This window comes from Poecile atricapillus, chromosome 28 (assembly GCF_030490865.1).
Source record: "Poecile atricapillus isolate bPoeAtr1 chromosome 28, bPoeAtr1.hap1, whole genome shotgun sequence".
NCBI classification, from domain to species: Eukaryota; Metazoa; Chordata; class Aves; order Passeriformes; family Paridae; genus Poecile; species Poecile atricapillus.
The window spans coordinates 116,414-139,074 of NC_081276.1; the positions used below are offsets into that span (position 1 = coordinate 116,414).

At 42.8% G+C, this 22,661-nt stretch overlaps 1 protein-coding gene across 1 annotated transcript; it reads right to left on the reverse strand.

Moving 5' to 3' along the window:
- Nucleotides 1-6,641: 6,641 nt before the first annotated feature.
- KLF2 (KLF transcription factor 2) lies at nt 6,642-9,123 on the reverse strand. Its single transcript, XM_058858809.1, has 3 exons — nt 8,965-9,123; nt 7,931-8,822; nt 6,642-7,538 (listed from the first exon to the last, which is right to left on the reverse strand). The coding sequence occupies exons 1-3, from the start codon at nt 9,037-9,039 to the stop codon at nt 7,363-7,365; spliced, it is 1,143 nt and encodes a 380-aa protein (XP_058714792.1). The 5' UTR covers nt 9,040-9,123; the 3' UTR covers nt 6,642-7,362.
- Nucleotides 9,124-22,661: the final 13,538 nt, after the last annotated feature.

The following is a 22,661-nucleotide window of genomic DNA, read 5'->3' on the forward strand; positions in this document are numbered from 1 at the left end:
TTTTGGAGCTCTGAGATTTCAGCACTTTTTCTTTACCTTTTTTTTTTTGTCCAAAATTTCACAACTTTTTATTTTACATTCGTGAATCTTGCTTTGAGTAACAGTTCTATTCTCTGCACTGAAATATTTTTCTTGTTGGCTGGTGCCCTCTGCACTATTTTCCCTTCTGTCCTTCCCTTTCTTCCTTGTCCCAGTCAGATTTGGGCTGAGAAGACCAGTCCCAAATCCAATGCCACAGCCTTTCCAAGCAAATTGTGTGCAGCAATGCTGGATGTCCTGGCAATTTACACCAGGAATGCTTGGGGAGATCACTAGAGACAACCTTTGGCTGGCTGGAAAAACACACCTCACTATTGAGCTGTTCCATTTATTCACTTTGACTCATTCTTCTCCCAGCTGTTCACTGGCTGCTCCTGCTCACCTGGCCAAAGTGAGCAGCAGGTTGCCAGGGCAGGTTTCTCTGCAATATTTTTAGTACATTGACATTTTGGAGGATTTGACTGCAGTGTGTGACAAATGAGCACAATTCCCTACCCAATTCTTCTCATCTCTTATAAAACCATGGCCCAGCGCTCCATGCATTACTCGCACTCAAGTGGTCTGGGGTCTGACATACACAGCATTCTCATCTGTATGCTTTCCCAAATGCTTTCCTTAATCCACATCATCTGGGCTTAATCTGAAAGGACCCCCCTGTACCCAGCATTGCTTAAGAGCCCCTTCACTGAGAAAGGGAGAAAAGCATCACCATTCTGTTCAGGCTGTGGAAATTTGACGCTAAAGGCTGTCTAAGGTCTGAACCCAATTGTTAAACCTCAAACACAACTGTAGCATTTATTGACTGAGCCTAAGTATGTCCCAAGCCCAGGTCGCCTCTTGGAATTCTGAGCTCCTGGAGTCATCAGTGCCACCCCTACTCTGGGAGTGCCATCAGGTTTATCTCTGGAATTGCTGAATCTCCCATCTGCTGTACGTGACTATCAGTGCAGTCACTCTGAGTACCTTCTCCCTCCTGTCTGGTTGGCTTTTTTTTTAATGTAATGACCACAATTAAAACTTTTTATTGCTACTGATGCAGCATCTTTTAAAATTGCTGTAGCCTTCCTAACTGATGAAATTTCACAGAACTCTGCCAGCAGCAAACATAATATATTTCTGCTGTTTAACTTTCATAAAGTTCCTTGATCACAATTTTCAGAATGAAAAAAACCCTGTGCTCTCTGCCTATCTCTTGCACCTACAGCAAGAACATCCAAGCACTCTGTACCCCTTATTTTTCAATATAATTTAAAATAATTAAGATAACACTTATGCTGTCGTTGCACATAGGCTGTAAAAAATAAGTTGTTGGGATCTGAGGATATTTTTGTGTGTGTTTTGTTTTAAGCCTCAGACTCAGTAGCTATTCACCTAATAAATTAAATGTCACAGATCATATCCCAAATAATATTCCAGATGTTTCTTGGTGACATAATGAGTCAGAACTCCAGGTATGCTCTTAGCTGTAAGAAGTGCAAGAAACCAAAGTAAAAGTGATTTGAAGTGCTACTCTCTTTAGTTATAAACCTGTACCAGGTTAGTTCACCTGCAGTTTCTGTGTTGTTGAGATTTATGCTCACGACAACAGGCAGAAAACTTATGATTTGCTAAAAGGACTTACAATGGGAACAGGTAAGTGAGCAGGTAACTAATGCTAACAATGTTTACAGAGTAAATGAAAACTTGAAAGCTCTCCTTGTGCTAAGAAAGGAGGTTTTGGTAAAGTTAACTCCTTCATTCTATAAAGCAGTCCTTATGGTTCCTCTTTAGTGTCTGCACTAAATATTACAAGATTAAATAATTGTGGCTGAAAAATCAGACCTCGAAAGAGTAAATGAAATATATTTTCTACCTAACAAATTTGGGAGAAATCTGTGCATCCTTTGCATGCTGCAAGTGGAAGGTGCTGATTTGTGGCAGGGGCTGCTCCCAATTTCAGCTGAAGTGATAGGAAATGGTTGTTCAGGATCAAATTATACAGAGCTTTAAGGAGTCTCTGGGAATCAATGCACTGAACTAGTTACCTCCAGGGCTTGTGAACTGAGCATGGTTATATGCTTTAGGTTACTAGTGTTTGGCTTGTAAACCAATTATTTCTCGAAATTAAGTGGTTAACACATATCTGCCAGAGCCTGGGCCATGGCAGAGGAGCAGCTGCAGTGCCAGGGTTCAAAGCTCTGACTGCTTCACTCATAGCACATAGGACATGTCTTGAGATAGCCGGAACTGGGTCAGACCCAGCTGAGAGCAGCTGCTTTGAGGACACCAAGGAATTTTAAGGTTTGTAGATGACACCAAGTGTGGTGGCAAGGTTTTGGATTTTGCTAGTTACCATAGCAATGGCTACATGATTTTGTTGTAGTTGTTTTATCTAAATATAGCAAAATAAATTGCTAGAGCTTGGGGCTCTGGCTTTGAAAATTCAATTTAAGCAAAGCCTTACAGCTACTCTGTTAGAGGTGCACAAAATAGCTTAAGAAACCACAGATCCTCTACCACAGAAAACCACAGAACCACACAATCCTATAATTTGAAGCATGGACAAACTTATTTTGGCATTCTTGTGGATGGAAGACCAAAGTTTAGAGCCAGTCGATATTTTCAGGCAGTTTGTAAATGGCTGTGAGTAACCAAGGGCTCTCACAGGTTGAAATGCCCCGTCCTGCATGAGGTGAGCCATGTCCAGCCCTAAAGTTTCAGCTCTCCCAGATGTGATTAGCTACAAAACTGAATCTAAAATAAACTTTCAGGAAAGCCAGAGGGTTTCTAGTTCACCCTTCCACTTTAGGGTTAAAAAAAGAGATTTGGAAGCCTGCTGGCTTGCTGAGTGCTGGTTGCCTGCAGGGTGCTGGTGCGGTTTCACAGGGCACTGCTGCAGTACTGTGCTGGTGCTGGTTGTGTGCAGGGTGATGTTGGCTGTGCACAGTGTGCTGGGGTGGTGGTGCTGAGCTCTTTCACCGGGTGCTAGTGTGGTGCTGGGTACGCACAGTGTGCTGGTCTGGTACTCTTGTTGTGATGGGGTGGTGCTGGGCTGTTTCACAGGGCCTGGTGTGGTGCTGGAGTGGTGCTGGGTGAGCACAGGGCACCGTGTCACCTTTGAGAGCCAAAAGGTGACTGAGCGAAACAGCCCTGCAGTGGCTGGACCTGGCCCCACTCTGGGCTCTTTCAGAATTACAGTGTGTTCTGACAGTGAGGTCCCATCTCAGAGGAGTTTAACTGACTCAAGTCAGCAGGTGAGGAAAAACCATTTTCAGCAGTGTGAAACACAATGCTCTGAAACTTTGAAACACATGGAATGATCTGACTTTGAGCAGTGACTGCTCTGGACGGTACCTGAGTTTGGCAATATTTACAAAAGTTTTCACTATGATCATTGTGCAGGATTTGCTTGTTTCTACACTTAACCTGCTCTAACTTACCTCACAATCTATCTTACAATAGGAAGCCCATAGCTGTAGTATTATATATGTGTGAAAATCTTGTTTTCAATGGACTCTACATTTCCTCCCATCAGGTTTAACTACAACTTCAGTAGTTTTTTCATTTCCCTGGTATGTCAAAATCAAATCCAGGATAGCTGCAGGTTGTGGTCGCTGGATGCTCCCTAGGAGGCCGATGGTTAATAGAACAAAATTACTTAAGAGATAAGTGATAACCTGATGGTCAGTTATTAGAAGATGTGGAACATTTGTGGTTTCCTGCTGACTGGGGGAGGCTTGGTAGATTACTGGAATTGCAGCAACATATCTCTGGATGTACTAATTTAAAACAATTAAAGAAAGAAAAAAGAAGAGAGTTGGCAATTACTCATAATGGAATGTGAGAAGAATGAGATCAGCATCTCTTTTTTTTCTGCTACAAGATGATCTCAAGATTCAAGAACGTGCAGTTTCCTGTAAAGACCACACAGCAATTATCACAGATGCTCTCCCTTAAACAATGACAAGAAAGTTTATAGTAAACTTTTATTAGTGCTTTGTCCCCATATCCCTTCCCGCTTTCAGAGGACTGACTTTATATATTTTTATACGCAGTCTTTTATATTTATGTGTGAGGATTCCTCTGCTCTATTTTCAGTTGAGTCACAAATCAAAAAACTCAGCACCACCTGCTCCTCTTTCCACATCTCCACTGCTCCTCAGGATCTGATCACTATTTGGTAACACACTATCAGGCAGATACCAACTGTCTTATCTGAAGACTTTTTAGTGAGCAGGAGCAGAGGCAGCAGAGGTGATAACCCTCCCAGCCAGACTCTTCCCTGGAGCAAAGGCAGATTTGGATGCTCCCATGCTGAGGGACTGAATGAGGAGGAGGAGGAGCAGGAGCAGGAGCAGGAGGAGGAGAAGCACCCAATGTGGTGGGTGCTGCAGAGTAGCCACATGAGGGTTTTTGAAGGGTTGGTGACTGTTTTGACATTTATTTCTGCACAAAGGCCCTGAGCAGCACACAATGCCTTTGTGCAACTCACTAGCTGCAGCTGACTTGAAATCACAGAATCCCAGAATGGTTTGGGTTAGAAGGGAGCTTAAAGTCCATCCTGTTCCACCCCCTGCCATGGGCAGGGACACCTTCCACTAGATTCGGTTGCTCCAAGCCCCATCCAAGCTGGTGTTGAACATTTACAGGGATGAAGCAGTCACAATTTCTCTGGGAATTCTATTCCAGTCCCTCACCACCCTCACAGGGAAGGATTTCTTTCCAGTGTCACACCTAACCCCGCCCTTCGACAGTGTGAAGATATTCCCTCTTGTCCTGTCACTTCAGCCCTTGTCCAAAGCGCGTCTCCAGCTCTCTTGGAGCCCCTTTAGGCACTGGAAGGGGCTCTGAGGTCTCCTTGGAGCCCTCTTTTCCAGGCTGAAGATTTGGAAGGGAAGAAAACTGGCTAGACCAGCCAGAGGTGAGGAAAGGACTGGGAGCAAGCAGAGCCAGATGAGTATGTTGCGATGTTGTGATGCTTCCAAAACCTCATCCATCACTGCAAAGCTCTGGCTGGGCCTTTCCCAAGGCAGATATGGGGCTGGGCACTGAGGCGTCACACCTCTTTGTCTTTTAAATTGTATCACAAAAAAGGGAATCGTTCAAGCTTGCACTGTATTGCTAAAACCTGGTTTATAACAAAGACTGGGAATGCTGAAAACTGGGTATGACTATAACCATTGCCAATTCTTCAGAAAGAGCAAGGGAAAGCCAGGTGCGTATGAAGAGATGAGAGTAAGAATTTTAAAAGTTGTTTTCTTAAAGTTATAAACACCAAAGGACATGCTGAAATATGAAAGTATTCAGCTATGGGGAAAGAGAAGGAAATACTTAGAACTGTTGCAACAATGAATGTGCCAAGTTTAGAACATCTTTAAGTCATCCTCACTTTCTGGAATTAGATTGTGCAATGTTTTTTTTTTCTAGCAAATAAATGACTTTTGTTTTTCATGAAGAAATGTTAAAGCTCCCTTATATTTCACTTTGAAAGAACTACAAAAGTGAAATGTGGAACCCATTCTTCCATGCCAATGATTAGAAGCCCAAAATACATCTGTTCCACATGAACAACTTCAGCCTTTGCTTTCACAGAAGAACAGCTATATTTGTAGTTACTCTAAATGCATTCCTGTTGATTTCATTCTTGTGTATTCTAACACATAAAGTCAGAAAAAAAGGGTCACAATCTTGATTAAAACCAAGTTCCAAGTATCCAGATGTTAAGGAAAAAAATACTGCAATATTAAGCTAAATCTGCGTATTTGATTAGCAGTGATGTACAAGTATTAAGACTCACCACAACACTGCAGCTGTAAAGATAGAGGATGCCCATCAGACTGTCAGAACAACTGCTTGGATTTACTGCCTGGCCTTCTGAGGTCATTTACAGCTGTGAAGAATTTTTTGGGAGCTCAGTTTGACTGTTATAGCTGTCTTTACTGCTACAGCTGTTGCAGCATCCAGTTAACTTGCAATTAGTTTGCAGAAGCTTGATTCCTGGCTGATTTTTCCCCCAGATAGTTAATAACTATCTTAACTCCTGAAATCTAGGTGGCACTACAAATTATTAAGCAAATTTAAGTTTCAGGGAACGAGTTATGAAGATATTTTAACGTGTGTTGTGAATTCATGCTGGAATTCCACTACTGCTCTATTGGAATTCTGCATTGAGCTCTTGAGAACAAGGGTAATTTATGTACAAGAATGCCTTAAAATAAGCCTCCATAATTACAAAAATGCAGTGTTTAAATTTATAGTAAAAACCCACACACTGCTGGCAAAACGATAACTGCATCTGGAAAACATTAAGAATGCTATTAAAATAGTCTAGCACAAACTAGAAATGAGACTGAAATTACAGTGTTGCTTCCTTAACCATTTTTAGGAAGTATATTTTAAATATGATCTACTTTCCTATTTGATTTTTTGGTAAAGCACTGTACTATGTCTTATTTACCACTGAGAATACCTTACTTACTCTGTTACGTATTTCAGAAAAATCCATGGCTCAGATTTTTTTTAAGAGTCTTGTTACAGTTGTTGATAATTTAAAACACAACGAGGTCCAGCTGGTCCAGCCATCAGGAAAAAAGAAACAGGGATATCTCAAAGGAGAATAAAAATCACAGCAATTAAAATCTTATTTTATTAAAAAGATGAAATGTTTTCAAACATTGAAAAATTATGTTTTTATAAAAACAGAAATAGGCAAAATACCCATTTGTCTTCTATTTACATATATAATATTTCTCATTGTATAAAATTATTTACAATATATAAAAAATTACAGTAAATAGGTTATTTTCTTACAAGACATCAAGCCCTGTACTTCTAGTGTAGATCATGGCAAACAAGAATACTATTGCACCTGTGAACCAAACAGTCTAACAAGAGGAGTGTTCTCTTAGCCATGCCTTCAACTGAGATCTAAACTAACATCGTTAGCTACAGTAACATTCATTTCATTTCTTCTAGGGTCAACTTCAGGCAGTTTCCATACAAACATTGTCTTGTAAAGCTTAGGAACGAGCAGTTAGAATTGGGGGGAAAAACATATTTACAGCTTCTTTTATACAATCTGTATGGAGTCTTATGGAGTTTACCCTTCACAGAAGCTGCATAAATAACCCCTGTTCTCCTGACCGGGACGGGGAGGTCACTGATTCAGTCACGGCAGATTCTCTGCAGGAGATGCCTGGCTAAGCCTCCTTGTGTCAGATCCTCCGTGTCCATCCTAGAGCGTCGATCGGTGCCTCCCTGTGTAGTACCAGCTACGGATTTTTAACGCTTCTGCACCTGAGCAGTTAAATAAGGTCCACTGTTGGCAGGGCAGAGTCCCCGTGGCTACATGTGCCGCTTCATGTGCAAAGCCAGGTGGTCTGACCTGGAGAACGCCCTGTCGCACAGGTGGCACTGGAAGGGCCGGTGGCCTGTGTGCTTACGATAGTGACGGGTGAGCTCATCAGAGCGTGCAAACTTCCAACCGCAGCCTTCCCAGTTGCAGTGGTAGGGCTTTTCACCTGTTTAGGGAAATCAGAAAGCGTGACTCAGCATGGCATCATATACCAGGCAACCTGCCGAGTTCTATTGTAGCATACCCCTTTATTTGCTACCAAGCCCTTCCACAGCAAGATTCAAGTGCTTTTAAGCTAAATTACTAGAAATTCCTTCACCCACCCATACCTGCAGCGAAAATCCCAGAGAAAGGGCTTTAGAAGCCCCCAGAAAAGCTTTGACTACATAGGTAAACACCTAGATGTTACAGACCTGACCACCTGCCATAGCTTAGCTATGAATTTAGTGAATTTAACAGACTACAGGGTAAAAGCCCAGGCTGCAAACTGTGGTACACAGGGCTATCCCAACCGGCACACAGCATATCTCCGCACGAAAGGCCATCCACAATATTCACCTGTGTGTGTCCTGAGGTGGGCCTTCAGGTGTGAGCTCTTGGTGTAGGTCTTCCCACAACCGGCATAGCTGCACGTGTGAGTGGCTGTCCTCTTCCTCGGCCAGGACCGACGTCCTCGCTTTGGTTTGGAGTCCAGCAGCTCCAGAGGGGAGGAAGGAGGGGTGAGCATGCCCCTAGGAGCCGAGGGCTGTAAGGGCAGGCTGTCCTCGAAAAGGCCAAACTGGGAGGTGTTCTGGTACTGGAGGTGGGTCTGCGGGTGGTGGAAGCCGGAGGCCGGGTGGTAACTTTGCTGGTAGGACACGGACGAGGGGCACATCATCTGTGTGTGGCAGTCATTCACCATGAGATCATCGGGGCTCAGCGGGGGCGTCTCTGCCCCAGGGATCTGGGGGGAACTGGCCACCCGGGGCTGCTCGTAGGCCATCATGCAGGTCGCGTTCCCCTCCTGCTTGATCTTCGGGCAAGCCTGGGGCACCAGACCCAGGACCGGTCCGTAATTGTCCATGTCGGGTTCGGGCTTAATGTTTTCAACGAACTGCGGGCCGCCGAAGGTGGGTGTCACAAAGAACCGCCCGTGGACGCTGCCCGAAGGGCAGTAGTTGGAGTCCATCTCGGAACGCATCATCTCCGGCACAATGCCGGCGTTGTAGGGCGGGGGACTGCCCTGCTCCAGGGCATTGTAGCATCCCGGGGACGGGTTTGTCTGGTAAAAGCCTGCGCTTTCGCCTTGGGCGGGGGGATAGTCCCCGGCGGCAGCGCCCTGGCCGTAGCCATCGCTGCCCATGGAAAGGATAAAGTCCAGCACGTTGTTGAGGTCCTCATCCTCTTTGCGTGGGGAGACGCCGCCCCAAGTGTCGGCGGGGGTCTTGGCCTCCTGCTCACACTTCCACCTCTGGGGAGAGAGAAAAGGGAGAGGGTTAGAGGTGCCGTTCGCCTTGTGGCACGGGGGGGACGGGCTGGGTGAACAGCGGGGCGGCTGCTCCGCCGCCCGCCTGTGCGATGAGCCGTCGGTGCCGAGCGCGGGGGACACTCACTTCGTGCAGGGCTTTCTCGCGGCAGGGGCTGGCGAAGGTGGCGAAGGAGGGCAGGGCGGTGTCGCTCAGCGCCATGGTGCGGGACGAGCGCGGCCGGCCGCCCTCCGCACCTTATAACGCGGGCGCGGGCGGCCTCAGGCCAATTGCAGGAGCGGAGGAAACGCGTCCCGGACGGGGCGGGCGGGAGGCAGCGGCTCGGGCGCAGCCTAAATTTAGCCCCGGTATAAAAGGACGCGGCGGCGCCGGTCCCAGCCCGAGCGGGGCGGGGCGGAGCGGAGCAGAGCAGGGACGGGCCCCCTTCGCCGCCCTCCCCTCGGCGCGGGGCTCACGGGTGGCGTTCCCCCACTTGGGGCAGAGACCCCCCTCAGTGTCCCGTCGCGGGCCCACATCTTGTAGCGGCCAGCGACGGGACACTGAGGGGTCTCTGCCCCAAGTGGGGGAACGCCAAGGGGTCTCTACGTCCCTGTCCTGTGCTAAAAGAGTCTGTGAGGGACTTGTGGGGATGAGGGGCCACAGGGAACCCTGCCTTGGAAACACCTACGGGACCCTTCGTGACACGAGGGGACCCTGTGCTGAGATACACTGTGAGAGACCTGCTGCAGTAGTGGAGGGCATCAAGGGCTCCCTGACCTGGAAACACCAAGGGACCGTCTCTGACATGGGGGGGCACGGATAGCTACAAGCTTCAACAGAGACTATGAGGGATTTACTGTGGGATGGGGAACACTGAGGGGTCCTTGTCCTGGGGACACTAAGACAGACACCGTGACTTAGGGGTTTGATCCGCCCACACCTCAGAGCAGCTGCCCCACAACCTAACCTCATCCCTGGGGCATGTGGTGCAATCAGACCCAGAAAAAGAAGGTGGGATTGGAAAGTGTCAGGAGCACAGTGAGGGGGAGAGACATGCCCTTGCTCCCATGTATAAGCTGCTGAGCTGATGATGGGGGTCAGTTTATGGTCTTGGGCTCGATTTTTCAGAAGGGAAGATTGTTCTTCTCCCTTACCTTGGCTTCCAGCTCACATGCTGAGTCTGAAGGAGCGATTCTCCCATAACTTCTGATAACATGCTCCAGACTCCTGTTTCTGAGGATCATGGCTTCTTGGCCATAATCCAGGAGCAAAAGTGGCAAATGTGAAGAGGGGGAAAAACTATGATCTGTCAAGGGACAGACTGATTCTTTGAGACCCTGTTCAAAGAGTGATGCTTTCTCCTTTCCTCCTCCATATTTCCTTTGCAATCACTTTTAAAGCGGTTTCTAAGTGAGCTGGAAATGAGTTCAGGAGAACAGCTCTCACTTTTATGCATGGTGTGCCCCAGGAGGGGAGGGAACAATGCCCCTGATGGGCTCTGGTTCTCCAAAGCACTTTGAGCCTGTTCACCAGAGCCCATCCCAGGCTTGTGGCTGTGTTTAGCCACCTCGGGAAAACTCAGTTGCTAGGGTGAGTAAATGATCTTTTCTATAGCTACACGTGTTTTAAAATCAAGAATATCTCGTGTTTGACTTTCTATAGTTTTCATTCTAAAAGTTCACAGGTTGGCCAGAAGGAGCAGCCAAACTTCTGTGTCTGGAGCAGAATCAATACACTGAATGCATGGTAACGCCGTACACAAAGATGTGTGACTCATGGCTCTGTAATGTCACACTTGTGTAATCTTTCAATGTAAACTCTTTTCCCCTAATAAAACGTCCGTAAGTGAACGATATGTATATATGGGGCTGTGAGTCAGCCAAGAAAATATACTCTGATGAATTCAGAATGAATGTGAATGCTCCCTTGATAACACAGCCTGAATGTCTGTGTCAGTTTATGTGCTTGTGATTTCAGCAACAGCTATAACAAAATATTTTGTTTCTAGGATATACAACTGGATGTGTAGGTTTCACCGAGAAGCTCCAATCTGATGCTGCCTTCCAGTAGACACGGGAAGGACTTTGTTTACAGCACTGCAATGGCTCTGTCACCAAACTCTGCATTTTCGTTGTGTAAAGGAAATGTTTAGTGGACAGCGAGGATGAAAGCCAAGCACACAAAATAATAAATTCTCTGCCTTCAGTTTCTTTTTGTTTTCAAGAAAAGCAGTTAGGCTAAAAATTGAGAGCTGCACTAAACCTGGGGAGACAAATGTGAGAATTTATTTACTTTGTGAGTCACTGGTTCTGTGCAAATTGAGAACAACTTTGCCGTGACCTTCCACTCGGTCTGTGACAGTTGTGCTGACATTTTCTGGCTTTCTGTTGCTCACAACTCTAAATACCTAAACGGAAGATCCTAGCAGTGATCTCACTTAGCATAGATCAGGAGTGATGCCACTGGTGTATAAATGTGAAGAATGTGAGATTAGAAAGTATTTGTTAGTCTGTGGGTAGAGGAGAGCTAAATGATGTGCGATTTGTTTTCCAGCCAAAGTAAACACGGACTCAGCCATTTTTATATGGCAAAGTTCGTTTTCCTAGGTGTTGCTGCTGCTGTCTCTTGTTGCTTTTAGATCAAGGAAAAACTTTTTAAGAGATTGCAATCAAGATTTTTCATGTTAATAGAAGAATCCAAGCTAGGGCTGTGCTGGGCTGTGCCCACTGAAGCTTGCAGCTGGATGGGTTGGTACAATACCCACGTCACCTGTCTGCCCCAGCTCTGAGTCATTACTGAACGCAAGCAAGCAAAAAGCTCCTTTCTTATGGATTGTTCTCAGAAAGTCCTGATTGAACCTAAAGCAAACTAATAATAATAGTAATAGCAGGGTAAACGACCCGAAAAGGACACCTCTTAGCATACACAGTACAGGTAACACTGACCACCCCCTTCATACTGAAATGTGACAGAGGATTTCCTCGCTTGAGTCTCAGATTGTCACAGTTCTGTTGACTATACAAATTATTTTTTTTTTCGATTTTAAACTGCAAGTTCAGAGTTAACACATTTTAGAATCTGCTGTCAAGGAAGATGATAAAATTATGTAAACAACCACATAAAATGAAATATACAGGTATGTGTCAGAGACTCACATCTTAATTTGGGGAGAATGATTTAATCCTGTAGGTCTTTTGTCTGAATAAAGTAACATCATGAATTAATTGGAGAAAGGAGGCTTTTTGACCAGACCTTTCATGACTGGAGCTGATTCCCATGCAGGGACTGGCAGACAGATGAAGGTGAACCATCTCTTTGATCAGCTGAAGTTGAAGGGACTCATTAAGTTTTTAGGAAAACATACTTTTGTTTAATACTTTTCTTCTTAGTGATTCTCCTCTGAGCTATCTGCATATTTTCAAAGTCTTTCTTGAGGTTTGAGCACTGGAAAAGAGTAGCAGACAAATATGAGTCACTTCTCTTTCAGGATTTGACTTGTGCCCTATGTCATGGTCTTCTGCTAAGTAGTTGCTTGGCCAAGGCCTCCTCTCCCCCAGCTCTGTGTCATGGAGGGACAGGACACAGGGAATGGCTTCCCACTGCCAGAGGGCAGAGATAGATGGGATATTGGCAAGACACTTTTCCCTGGGAGGGTGTTGAGCCCCTGGCACAGGTGCCCAGAGAAGCTGTGGCTGCCCCTGGATCCCTGGCTGGACAGGACTTGGAGCAACCTGGTCTAGAGAAGGCAGAATCTGTGACTGGATGAGTTTTAAGGTCCTTTCAAATCCAAACCATCCTATGATTCCATGATACTGTCTCAGCACCCCAGTCCAGGCCAGCACCATCATGTACACGCTCTGCACTCAGTGTTGGCTCCCAGGCTTTTTGAGAAGGTTGAACTTATGACAATGTTGAAAGCAGAGCATATGGGATATATGGGAAGAGTGGAAGGTAGAACAAAGCCCTGGGAGACCTGATGGAAATGCTGGTGGCAGAGCTAGGGAGCATGAAGAGAGAATTGGAACCACTGGGAGAAATCCAGCCAGTTTAGGGTTGCACAGATGGAAAGTAGAGGCTGGAAAAAGATACCATGAAACAAGATGTCTGAGAGCAGAGCAATTTTGGTGTCCCAGTTTTTTTGAATAATTCCCTGTTGGCTTATGTAGGAACCTATTTTTGTCCATGCCAAAAAGCAGGGCTTCTTGCATGTTCTGTTCCTAGAACTGTGGCCTTCAGTTTCTCTGTATTGCCAAGAGAGGGATTTGTATCTTCCTGGACAGTTAAAATAATCCTTTAAGAATGACATGTTCTTCAAATTATGTTGCACTTCTTTGATCCTTGTCATCTAGCACTTTATCAGAAACAACTTCTGTTTTCTTCCAGGTTATTGTTAAGAACATTGAATGGTAATGATAAAAAAGATCGAGAACCAATAAACGTGCTTGATTAAAATCTAAATTCCATTTCCAGATATATCAGCCTGTGGCTGGACCAATTTGCATGTGCACACCATGTTAATTTGTCATGTGCTTATTTCTTACTGTGAAAATCACACTGCACCGAGGCATGTACTTATTTAAAACACCATCACAAATGTCATTAACCAAACCATCTTTATTTAGAATTCTTTTTCTGTCTCAAGTCCTCCCTGTCTCTGCCCAGGTTTATGTAACACTGACAGGCATATCTGGCTCATTCTGTTTACCCTGTTGCAATATTGACATAATACTAACATTCTCCAGGTCACCTGGGGCTTCCCCACTGCTCTGAAATGAATTGATAATAAACATTAGCCATCTGGATATGTCCTTAGTTGGTCCTTTTGAAACACTCACTTCTAAATTACCCAGACCTGGCAATTCAATACTATTTGAGATGAGTAGCAGTTGTTTTAACATCCTCCTTAGTTACTGTAATGGAAAGTATTTCAACATCATTATTGTCTGATCTCAATGCAGCATCTGGCCTTTTCCCAAAGAGAGAACAGAAATATTTTTTATTTTACTTCTGCTTTTTCAACGTGATTATTGGCAGTTCTATCCCTTCCATTCCTTGTGATGGCAATCTTAATTGGTTTTAGTGGAAGCCTTATTAACTTAGCAAAAGTCAAGCTCTGATGCTTCCAACCTGCTTTAGCAAGGCAGACTCCCATCAGTGCAGAGGGAAACCAGCTTAAATTCCATTAAAATAAGTAAATCAAACTATATAAATAAAACTTTCTCAGAAATCTGCAAGAAAGTATGTTCATGGTTGAATAAATCATGCAAAAATTCAGCTATTTTGTGAATATAATTGAGGTAATTATGTATTGCTACTTGAATTGGCTGTGTGAAGAATGACAGTGTTCAGCTGTAAATGATTTTTTGTGATTTTTCATCTGGGGACTCTTCAAACCTAAATAACGTATGCCACTTTTTTAATGATCAGCTTTGATTAGGTATGTAGCTGTGTTTCTGTGTTTTACTGACGTGTGTGCTGAATGCCCATATATTGTACTGCAGATGTCCCTTTCAGCTGTCAAATAAAAATATGTTTGAAAAATCTTTTTTTTACAGAACTGTGAAATGATACCACAGCTTCCAAAACTTGTCAAGCACATTGAATCATATTAGCAAAACTGCTTAAAATGTCAGTCACTGATCATGGCAAGTAGTTTTCAGTTGCTACCAAATGCTTTAGATTACAGAACCAAATATTTAGTGAAGAAATGGGCAATTCGGGCAGGAGCATAGGGCAGAAGTACCTATGTGGTTTCATCCAGAAAATATTACTCTTATGGTTAACAAATATTTAATTTGTTATTATATAGATTTATAATATATATATATAATATATATACTATAAAAATAATAGATGTTATTATATAAATATTTAAACAACATCAGAAACCTAAGAAGATGAAACTCATTGTATTCTGGAATACAGGAGTCTTACTCTTTGAGTGTTCATACTGATTGTGTCATTCCTGGCATGTTTTTTTAATAGACAATTTGTATAACTGGTTGAAGACGACAGGAGGAAAATGGAAATGATGTCTTACCTGTGATGTCTACTTAGGGCAGAAAGTGTTGTCAGATGTGCCAAGTTGACTGGGTTTAGAAGTGAGAATTGTGTTTGGGGTTTAATAAATGCAGGGGGAGAAATCTGTTTGAGAGAACTTCAAAGCCCTAATCAGCTGCTTTTATTTCTCTTTTCAATTTGTGAGTTATGTCACAGTCTGAGTCAGCACAGATGCAGGTGCCCTTCTTAGCAGTTTTTTGCCACTTTGAAGTTTACATGTTTTAACTGGAGAAGAGGGAAAGAAGACTGGACAAATCTTAAAATCAGCCACAAGAAGAGAATTACTTAGGAGTGAGGAAGGCTTAGGGGTTGTTACCCTTGCTGGCAGCTAAAACATGGTTATGGGTTTGGATCTGAAAAGTGGAGTTTTATTCACCAAATATACAAAGTAGGAGTTCATGTAGGGTGTAGGTTGCAAAGCCTTGTTTAACGTGATGAACATGTGGGGTTTAGTTCTCCTTTATGAATTACTTTCTTTGTACTGCACCTGTATGATTTCTTAGTCATATGTCCTGCAGTAAAGTAATGGGAAATACCGGAGCAAGCATTTCATTAACCATGACGCTATTAATTGGTATTGCTGGCTGCCTGGAATTACTTTCCCTAATTGAATACATGGAAGTGTGAATCAGAGGTATGACTTGGCCAGTGAGAGGAAGACAGGCACCTCTGCAGGACAGGCTGCATGTATAGAGCAGCTGATTTCATCTCTTCCTCGCCTCTCAAGTCCTTGCAGACTTAGATCACTGAAATATGCAATATGGTATATATTTTTTTCCCATGATTACAATTAGTTATATAATTATGATTAAGCTTTGAAACTTCAGTGGGATATTTTCAGATAGACTTTTTTCCAGATGCTTGTGTCCATTGTTGTGCTAATTTTTTTTCTTGAGCTATTAATGCCTACATTTTAGGATACTTATATATGTAAATTCCTGGCTATGTCTGAGCTTAGGAGCACTGCTTTTTGTTTCATAGAAAGTGCTTTCTATTCAGAAACAAAACTTCAGCTTATTTTGTTCCACACACCTGAATTTTTACCCCAAATTTTTCAGCTGATGCCTGTGAGGAATGTAACACTGCTGAGGGTGGATTCAAGTATCAAGTGCCAGTTGTCAGGGTTAACACTGATCAAAATTATTAATATTTGGCGCTGTAGTATATCTAGCAATTGTAGCTGAAGATAACAACGCTGTTGAAATCCCTTGAACGGTTACAGCTATTCTTGAGCAATAAAATGCTTTTTCAAGGGACAGCCTGATACAATGCAACTTTGTAGAATGAGTTGTGAAATTCTCTTTTCATTTGCCACATAAAGCTCCAAATAAATGTTTGTAATAAAAACACAAGCCTGGGAAGAATGTGTTTTGCTAGTTACAGCATAATGTGAGCTACAAAGAAGTGTTCAGCATGGACTGCATGGGGCTATTAGTGTCAGGTTACAGCAGGGAAAAGGGTGCCTTAATTTACCAAATAACCAGCATGGGTTTCATCCCACATTTGCAGGGAAAATCACTGCTTTGAGAGAAAAGAGACGGGCCTAATCCCATGCAAAATGAATTTGGTAAGGAGAAGCAGGGTGAAAAACCAAGGCAGGGGGACTGCAGAGCTCTGATTGATGGTAGGTGGCCAGTCCTCCAGCTTGTGGTTGCCACATGCATCTCCTCCAGCTGGGCAAGGGGGGCACAGGGTGGGACTAAACCTTCTGTAGCAGAAGTGGTACAAGCCACACTGAGCCTGATGGTAACAATTTTAGGGGGCCCTTTCACCTATTGCTCAAGACCTTGCATGATTTGCCTTGTTCCCCTTTTCAGGTTTCATATCACAGAAAACTAAGTTATTTTTTTCAACATAACTTTTACTTCAGCCTAAAGTTAGACACTGAAATGCTCTGTGTCCGTGGCTGTGGCTCAACTCAGCCTGACAATGCTCTTGAAATAAAGCCTGGATCCTGCTTGCTGGAAACTCAGTAAGAGCTGCCTTGTGCTCAGCTTCTCCACAGGCTGTTTTCTGTCCTCTTCTGCTTAAAAACCACCTGCTCCGAGGGGATGGCAAAGCATCTCATTCACATGGAGTCAGCGGGAAGCAGCAGCCAAGAGGCAGCAGCGAGTGTGAGTGAGAGGGGATCCTTTGCAGCCTTTATATACCGGAGTTATTTTTAACCACAGCCTCCATGCTTATTACAGTGTTTCCTCTCTCAGACGCTCAGGAAGCCCACTTGGCTCTGTTTCCTGCTAACATTCAGCCCTGGCTCACAAAATCTTTGAGAACAACAGGCCTGAGACTGCTTGGCTCCATTAAAAAAACTGGCAACTTTTCAAGCCCTGACAGAAAAGCTTTGAAAACTCTGGATTTCCTCCAGCTAACGTATGAGGCTCCTACATCAGTGACAAATTAGACTGAAACAGCACAAAACACTCCTATGTAAATAGCCTTTTTCTGCGTTCACTCTTTTAATAGTTCAAACATTATTTATAGTTATTTCTCTGGGTGGAAAAATATTTTTATATTTTTCCAAAGATGGGTCCTTGTGAAATGTTTTCTTTGTTTGTTTGGATTTTTATGTTTTCTTTTTTCCTTCAAGAATTTTGTGACAGTTTTCTTAGGCTCCAGGAGCAACCTTTTCTTCCTGGAAACCAGGACAAAATGGCTGTTGTGAGTTCTTCACTGAAAGACCTCTGTCCAACACTCAACACAAGTCTCTAAATGCTGCCATTCTCCCAACTATTAAATAATAGTTGTAACAGGCACGACTGAGTTCTGATTTCTTGAGAGACAACAGGAGAGGTTAGCTGCACTTAATCACTGACTTCACACATGCGTTTTACATGTAACGTAAATTGTATTGAATTTTTTCTTGCAAAGTTTTCACTTCCATTCCAAAGGGACTCCTACTTCCAAAATTGCTTTCAAGTACCAAAATACATGTGATCTTCATGGCTGAGAATGCTGTTTCATTCCTGTGTTGTGATTTTACAGCATCCTAAGAAATCTTCATGTTAATGCTTCTTATATCTGTGAGTAAAAATGACCTAGAATCATAGATGATAAATGCAGATTATTAGACTGGTGGGGTTTACTGATTTTCCAGGAGTATTTCCAGTATTTCACATCCTTTTCTGCATCAGCATCACCTTAAAGGTTATTTATTGCCCTAGGCACAAACAGGAGCCATCAGTAACTTCTCCATGTCCATTGTAGTCCCAATGTTTGTCTCAGAGTGGCTGGTGGTAGCAAGTTCACTGGAGCGGGAGGATTTCCCTGACTTGCCCATTTTCTGGGCAGTAAGGTGCTTTTCTTCTCTGCTCCCTATTTTAATCATCCCCAGCTTGAGCATTTAGGCTCAGAAATGGTAAGGTTCCATACTTGAAGGAGAAAGTGATGGAGAATTCACCCCTCCCTGGGTTGATAAAGCCAGTTCCTACCCAGCTAAAGGCAACTGTAGCTAATACTATTGCAGCTCTACACATCCAAGGAATTCTCTTCTATTTTCTCCTTAAAGGGTTGCCTTCACTCCCTTAGATGTGCCCTGAACCACTAAATTATGCCTATTACACTGTTGTTGAGTTGACCATCTCTGTGGGGTTTGTATGACAGTAATATTTTTGCCCTCAGCCTTTCCTTTGGAGCTTGGCTGTTGTGTGAGAGCACCTCCAATGGGAAAGCTCATCTGTATCATGAGGAAGTGTTCAGCTACACTGTTCAAACAGCTGTGCTTTGCTAAACCAGAGACAAGGAAATACTCAACAGGGAGCTGAGTGTATCAAGCATCATCCTGAACACGTGACTACCACCATCTCTCAGCCACCAGCTCTAGGATGACCCTTACTCTGATTGAAATCACTTTACTCCCTGATTTATCTACATTTCACACAGATGTGGCTAGCATGTGCAGTTGAAAATTTCTCTTGCGAGAACAGAAAAGTGTAAACGGTTCCTACATGGGAAAGAATTGAATTCCACATTTTTTAGCTTTTAGTAACTCGTTGTGCAGTTCAGTAGTTGCTTTTTGGGGCTTTTTTATCTCACATCATACCCAACAGTGGGGTTTTGGCTGCACCAAGGCTGCTCTCTTTTGAATGGATCTTGGTATGTGAGGCTTTTAAATCCCACATATCATTTTGGCAAGTGATCCTTATTTTGCAAATGTAAAATGGTTCCAGTCATAGCTCCCAGCACTTGCCCTTGTACTTTATGGAACAAGTGGTATGGAATAGCAGATTCACGTTTATTTTCAAGCAGAAAGCCAGTAGTGCAAAAAAGCCTCATGAACTGAAGGGTCAGGGTGAAACCTTTTTAAAAAAGAATCAAGGTGGTTGGGTGGTTTATCATCCACAGCCCAGAGGTCTAAAAACTACTTGTTTTGATGCTATTTGGAGCTCACTATAATGAAAACCTGACTTTGTGCAGATTGACTTTCTGCGTCACAGCCCATCTTGGGACAGTAATACCAACAAGGACAATTAGTTTAACTATCGTTCACAATTGCTGTTTGTTTGTACTCAGTGGTTTCTGGTAGAAGCTGCAGGACGACCCTTCCATTCCCACTCTTGCCAGCAGCCTCAGTAATTGCCTACTAGTCACTGAAGGACAGACTCACCAAAGACTTTCAAAGCACACTTACCCTCCTTCAAATATAACTGAAATTTATAGCTAGCAGCTTCTAAAATAACTCACATCACTACCACCTCCAAAAACAGCTCTGGAACCATGTGGCCTTGTGGTTATGGCTCTGGGGTTGTGGTGGTGAAGTCAGAGATTCAAATCCAGTTGTAAGGAGATAAAAAGCTTCAAAGAAAGTGAAACTGGTTTAGCCTTGATTAGGTGGAAATAATAACACCTCATTTTGCTTACACCTGAAAACCTAAATACATAGCCAAAAATCAGGTACAATGCAGAATTCCATGTCACAGCAAGAGATGCACTGGGAGTGAAAGCATGTGGTTGCTATGAAGAGAGCTCATGCCAATTGTCATGTCAGAGAGGGTTTGTTTCTCTTAGTACATAGTATCGAGGTGTGGGATGATAAAAGTCAAGGTCTGAAGCCTTCAGAGGCAGCACAGACAGAGACTAGTAAAGCCCACTGTATTTTTCAATGTACCTTTTGGCTGAGTGGCAAATAAGAAAGGATTTTTTTTCCTTACTACCTTAGAGCAGCCCAGAGCTCTCTCTCTGAGCATTTAGGCAACATTCTCAGTTGTGCAAGAATCCCATGGATACTACACTGGAAATTGTTATTATTGTACAATGATTAGTAAATGCAAATACAATAATAGCTCTATGATTTTCCTTTGTTCAGGAATTACAATCAGAAGGAGCCAAATAAAAACCACACAGTTTTATAAGCAGATGACCTTAGCCCTCAATACCAAAATTATCTAAACCTGGACCAAATGCAAATAGATTTTTGAGTTATTTGGCACAAGAAACATCTGGAAAGCTCAGACTTCCCCCTCAATATGCAGAATTTTCAAAAAGCCATTGCTGTCCTGCTGAGTTATTCCCATAGCCAATCAATATGTTTTGGGTCCCTTGCAGAGAAATCCTTGAGGGAATTTCCTTCAAAACCTCAGCCAGCTTCTACATTGTCTTTCCGAGGGACCTCCCTACCTGCCCAAAAGAAAACCCACCCCAAGCCTCACTGAAACTCCAGCCTTGTGGTGTTATCTTTCAGGTTTTGTATCTTTCACTGACATTGAAATTAATTCCCACTGTTTACACAGGGTATGAGAAGAATTTTAGTTTGAGAGTGAAGGTCAGGTTTAAGTCTCACTCCATTGTACACAGGATATAAATGTGAAGACATATTTCACACGTAAATGTCTACAAACTCTCTGGTACAGATGATAACAAGAAGAGTCCATGGAGCTATTAATCCTAAGAATAGCTGTTACTGGGTTACGAGGACATCTAGAAGTGAGCATGTAATGTTTTTGTGATTTATTTAGCAGCATTCCAATGGGAAAACACAGAGATGATAACGTGCATCTATGGTACATATTGTCTCTGCAGGAAAATCCAAACCTGATTCATTGGTGAAGCTTGGCAGATTATTTCTTGAACTGCATCAAGATTAAGTCTGCAGCAGAGATAGATCTGAAGCATTTACAGAAAGAGAACTGATGTTTCCATTGTTGCAATCCAGTGGATATCAAAGATATCTTTTAATTTCTACAATTAGAAGGAGCCAAATAAAAACCAAATAATTTTCCAAGCAGATGGCCTTATCCCTTGATACCAAAATTATCAAGTTCCCTTGAAACATAGTGGTTTTAAGATAGATGTTAATGGATCTTTGAGCAAGAGCATTAGTGATGTGGACTACAGCAACATTTTAATTAAAAAGTTGTACAATAACAGACTCAAAATGTAAACTTCAAAACATTTAAAGCCTAAATTACTGTGGGTTCAGAACTGGCATTAAGTATGTAATTTTTAACATTCCAGACTGCCTTCATTATAGTTCAAGAAGCCACAGAAATACACCGTTATGAGCCAGGAATAGTTCGTCCTTTTATTTGGAAAGAGAATTACAGAGGGAGCTATTGGGAACTGAAGTTTAGTTCCTAAAGCAGGAGCAGGCTACAGTATTTTTATACACAACTGCAACCACAGACTCGCACTCATTCAAACATGCCGGACTAAACGGTGCCGGCTGTATAAATACTCAACACTAAGTTAAAACACAGGTTCTTTTTTATTTCAGCTTTGAAGGTTTATCATGCTATTTCTACTTTTTCAATATCATTTAAAGTCTAGATGACATATATATATATATAAAGGGTGCCAGTAACTTAAACCCACAAATTAAGACCATGGTTCTTCAGTAGGTTTGGAGAAAGGCGGATTTCTTTCTGGACATTGTTGATGGACAAAAAGCTTGCTTTCATTTGTGAGCACCCACTTAAAACTACAAAGTAAATCCTTCAAGATTTGTTGTATTATTTTTTTTTCGAGTTACTCCACAACTGCATCATAATACTCGTATAATCTTTTTTTCAGAAATTGGACTCACATAACTTGTTGGTATGCAGAATATGTAAGGCCCCAGTCTGTTCTGAATTACACCCATGCAAACCGTTGAAACTGAAAAGGGAGTTTAAAATATGCATGAGTAAGGAAAACAAGTGGAGCCTCACTTTGCAAAGTGCCTTGAGATGTTTAGAAGATTTTCTGGAGATCTTTGCAAGATCACTGTACTCATTGTTACCTGTACCTTCAAGACAGGGAGGGGCTCTGATTCTTAAAGTACTGTAGTCCAAAACAGGTTTTATCAATTCTTTTGATATATAAAAATGGTAGGAGCAGTGGATGCCCCACACTAATGTTCTGAACTCACTATAATGAATTAAAAAGCTCTAATGGAGAAATACCCTAAATCTTATGGCTGGTCAGAAATCAACTCTGGTTTTGTTTTACCAAGAGCAGTAAATAAACCTGGCATGAATAGACATAAAAGAACATTCTGGTTGGTTGCGATAATTCTGTCCAGAAAGCTGCTGAAGAGCACCACAGACTGGCAGCCCTCTCCTTTGTTGTCTCTTTTTCTCTATGTTGTTATAAAACCAGGGGAATTGATTTTGCTTCATGATGTTGGTTGACTTGGATGATAGAGCTGCACTTCTAAAGCCTGCACTTTTAACATGCTTTACCAACTGTTTTGGCTATTTTCAGATTGACTATCGAACCACAGTGGAAGTCTATGTATTCAAGATATTTCGGGTGATTGTGTAACTGGAAAAAACTGTCCTGATTTTAAAGTATTTTTGGCCTACAAGTGG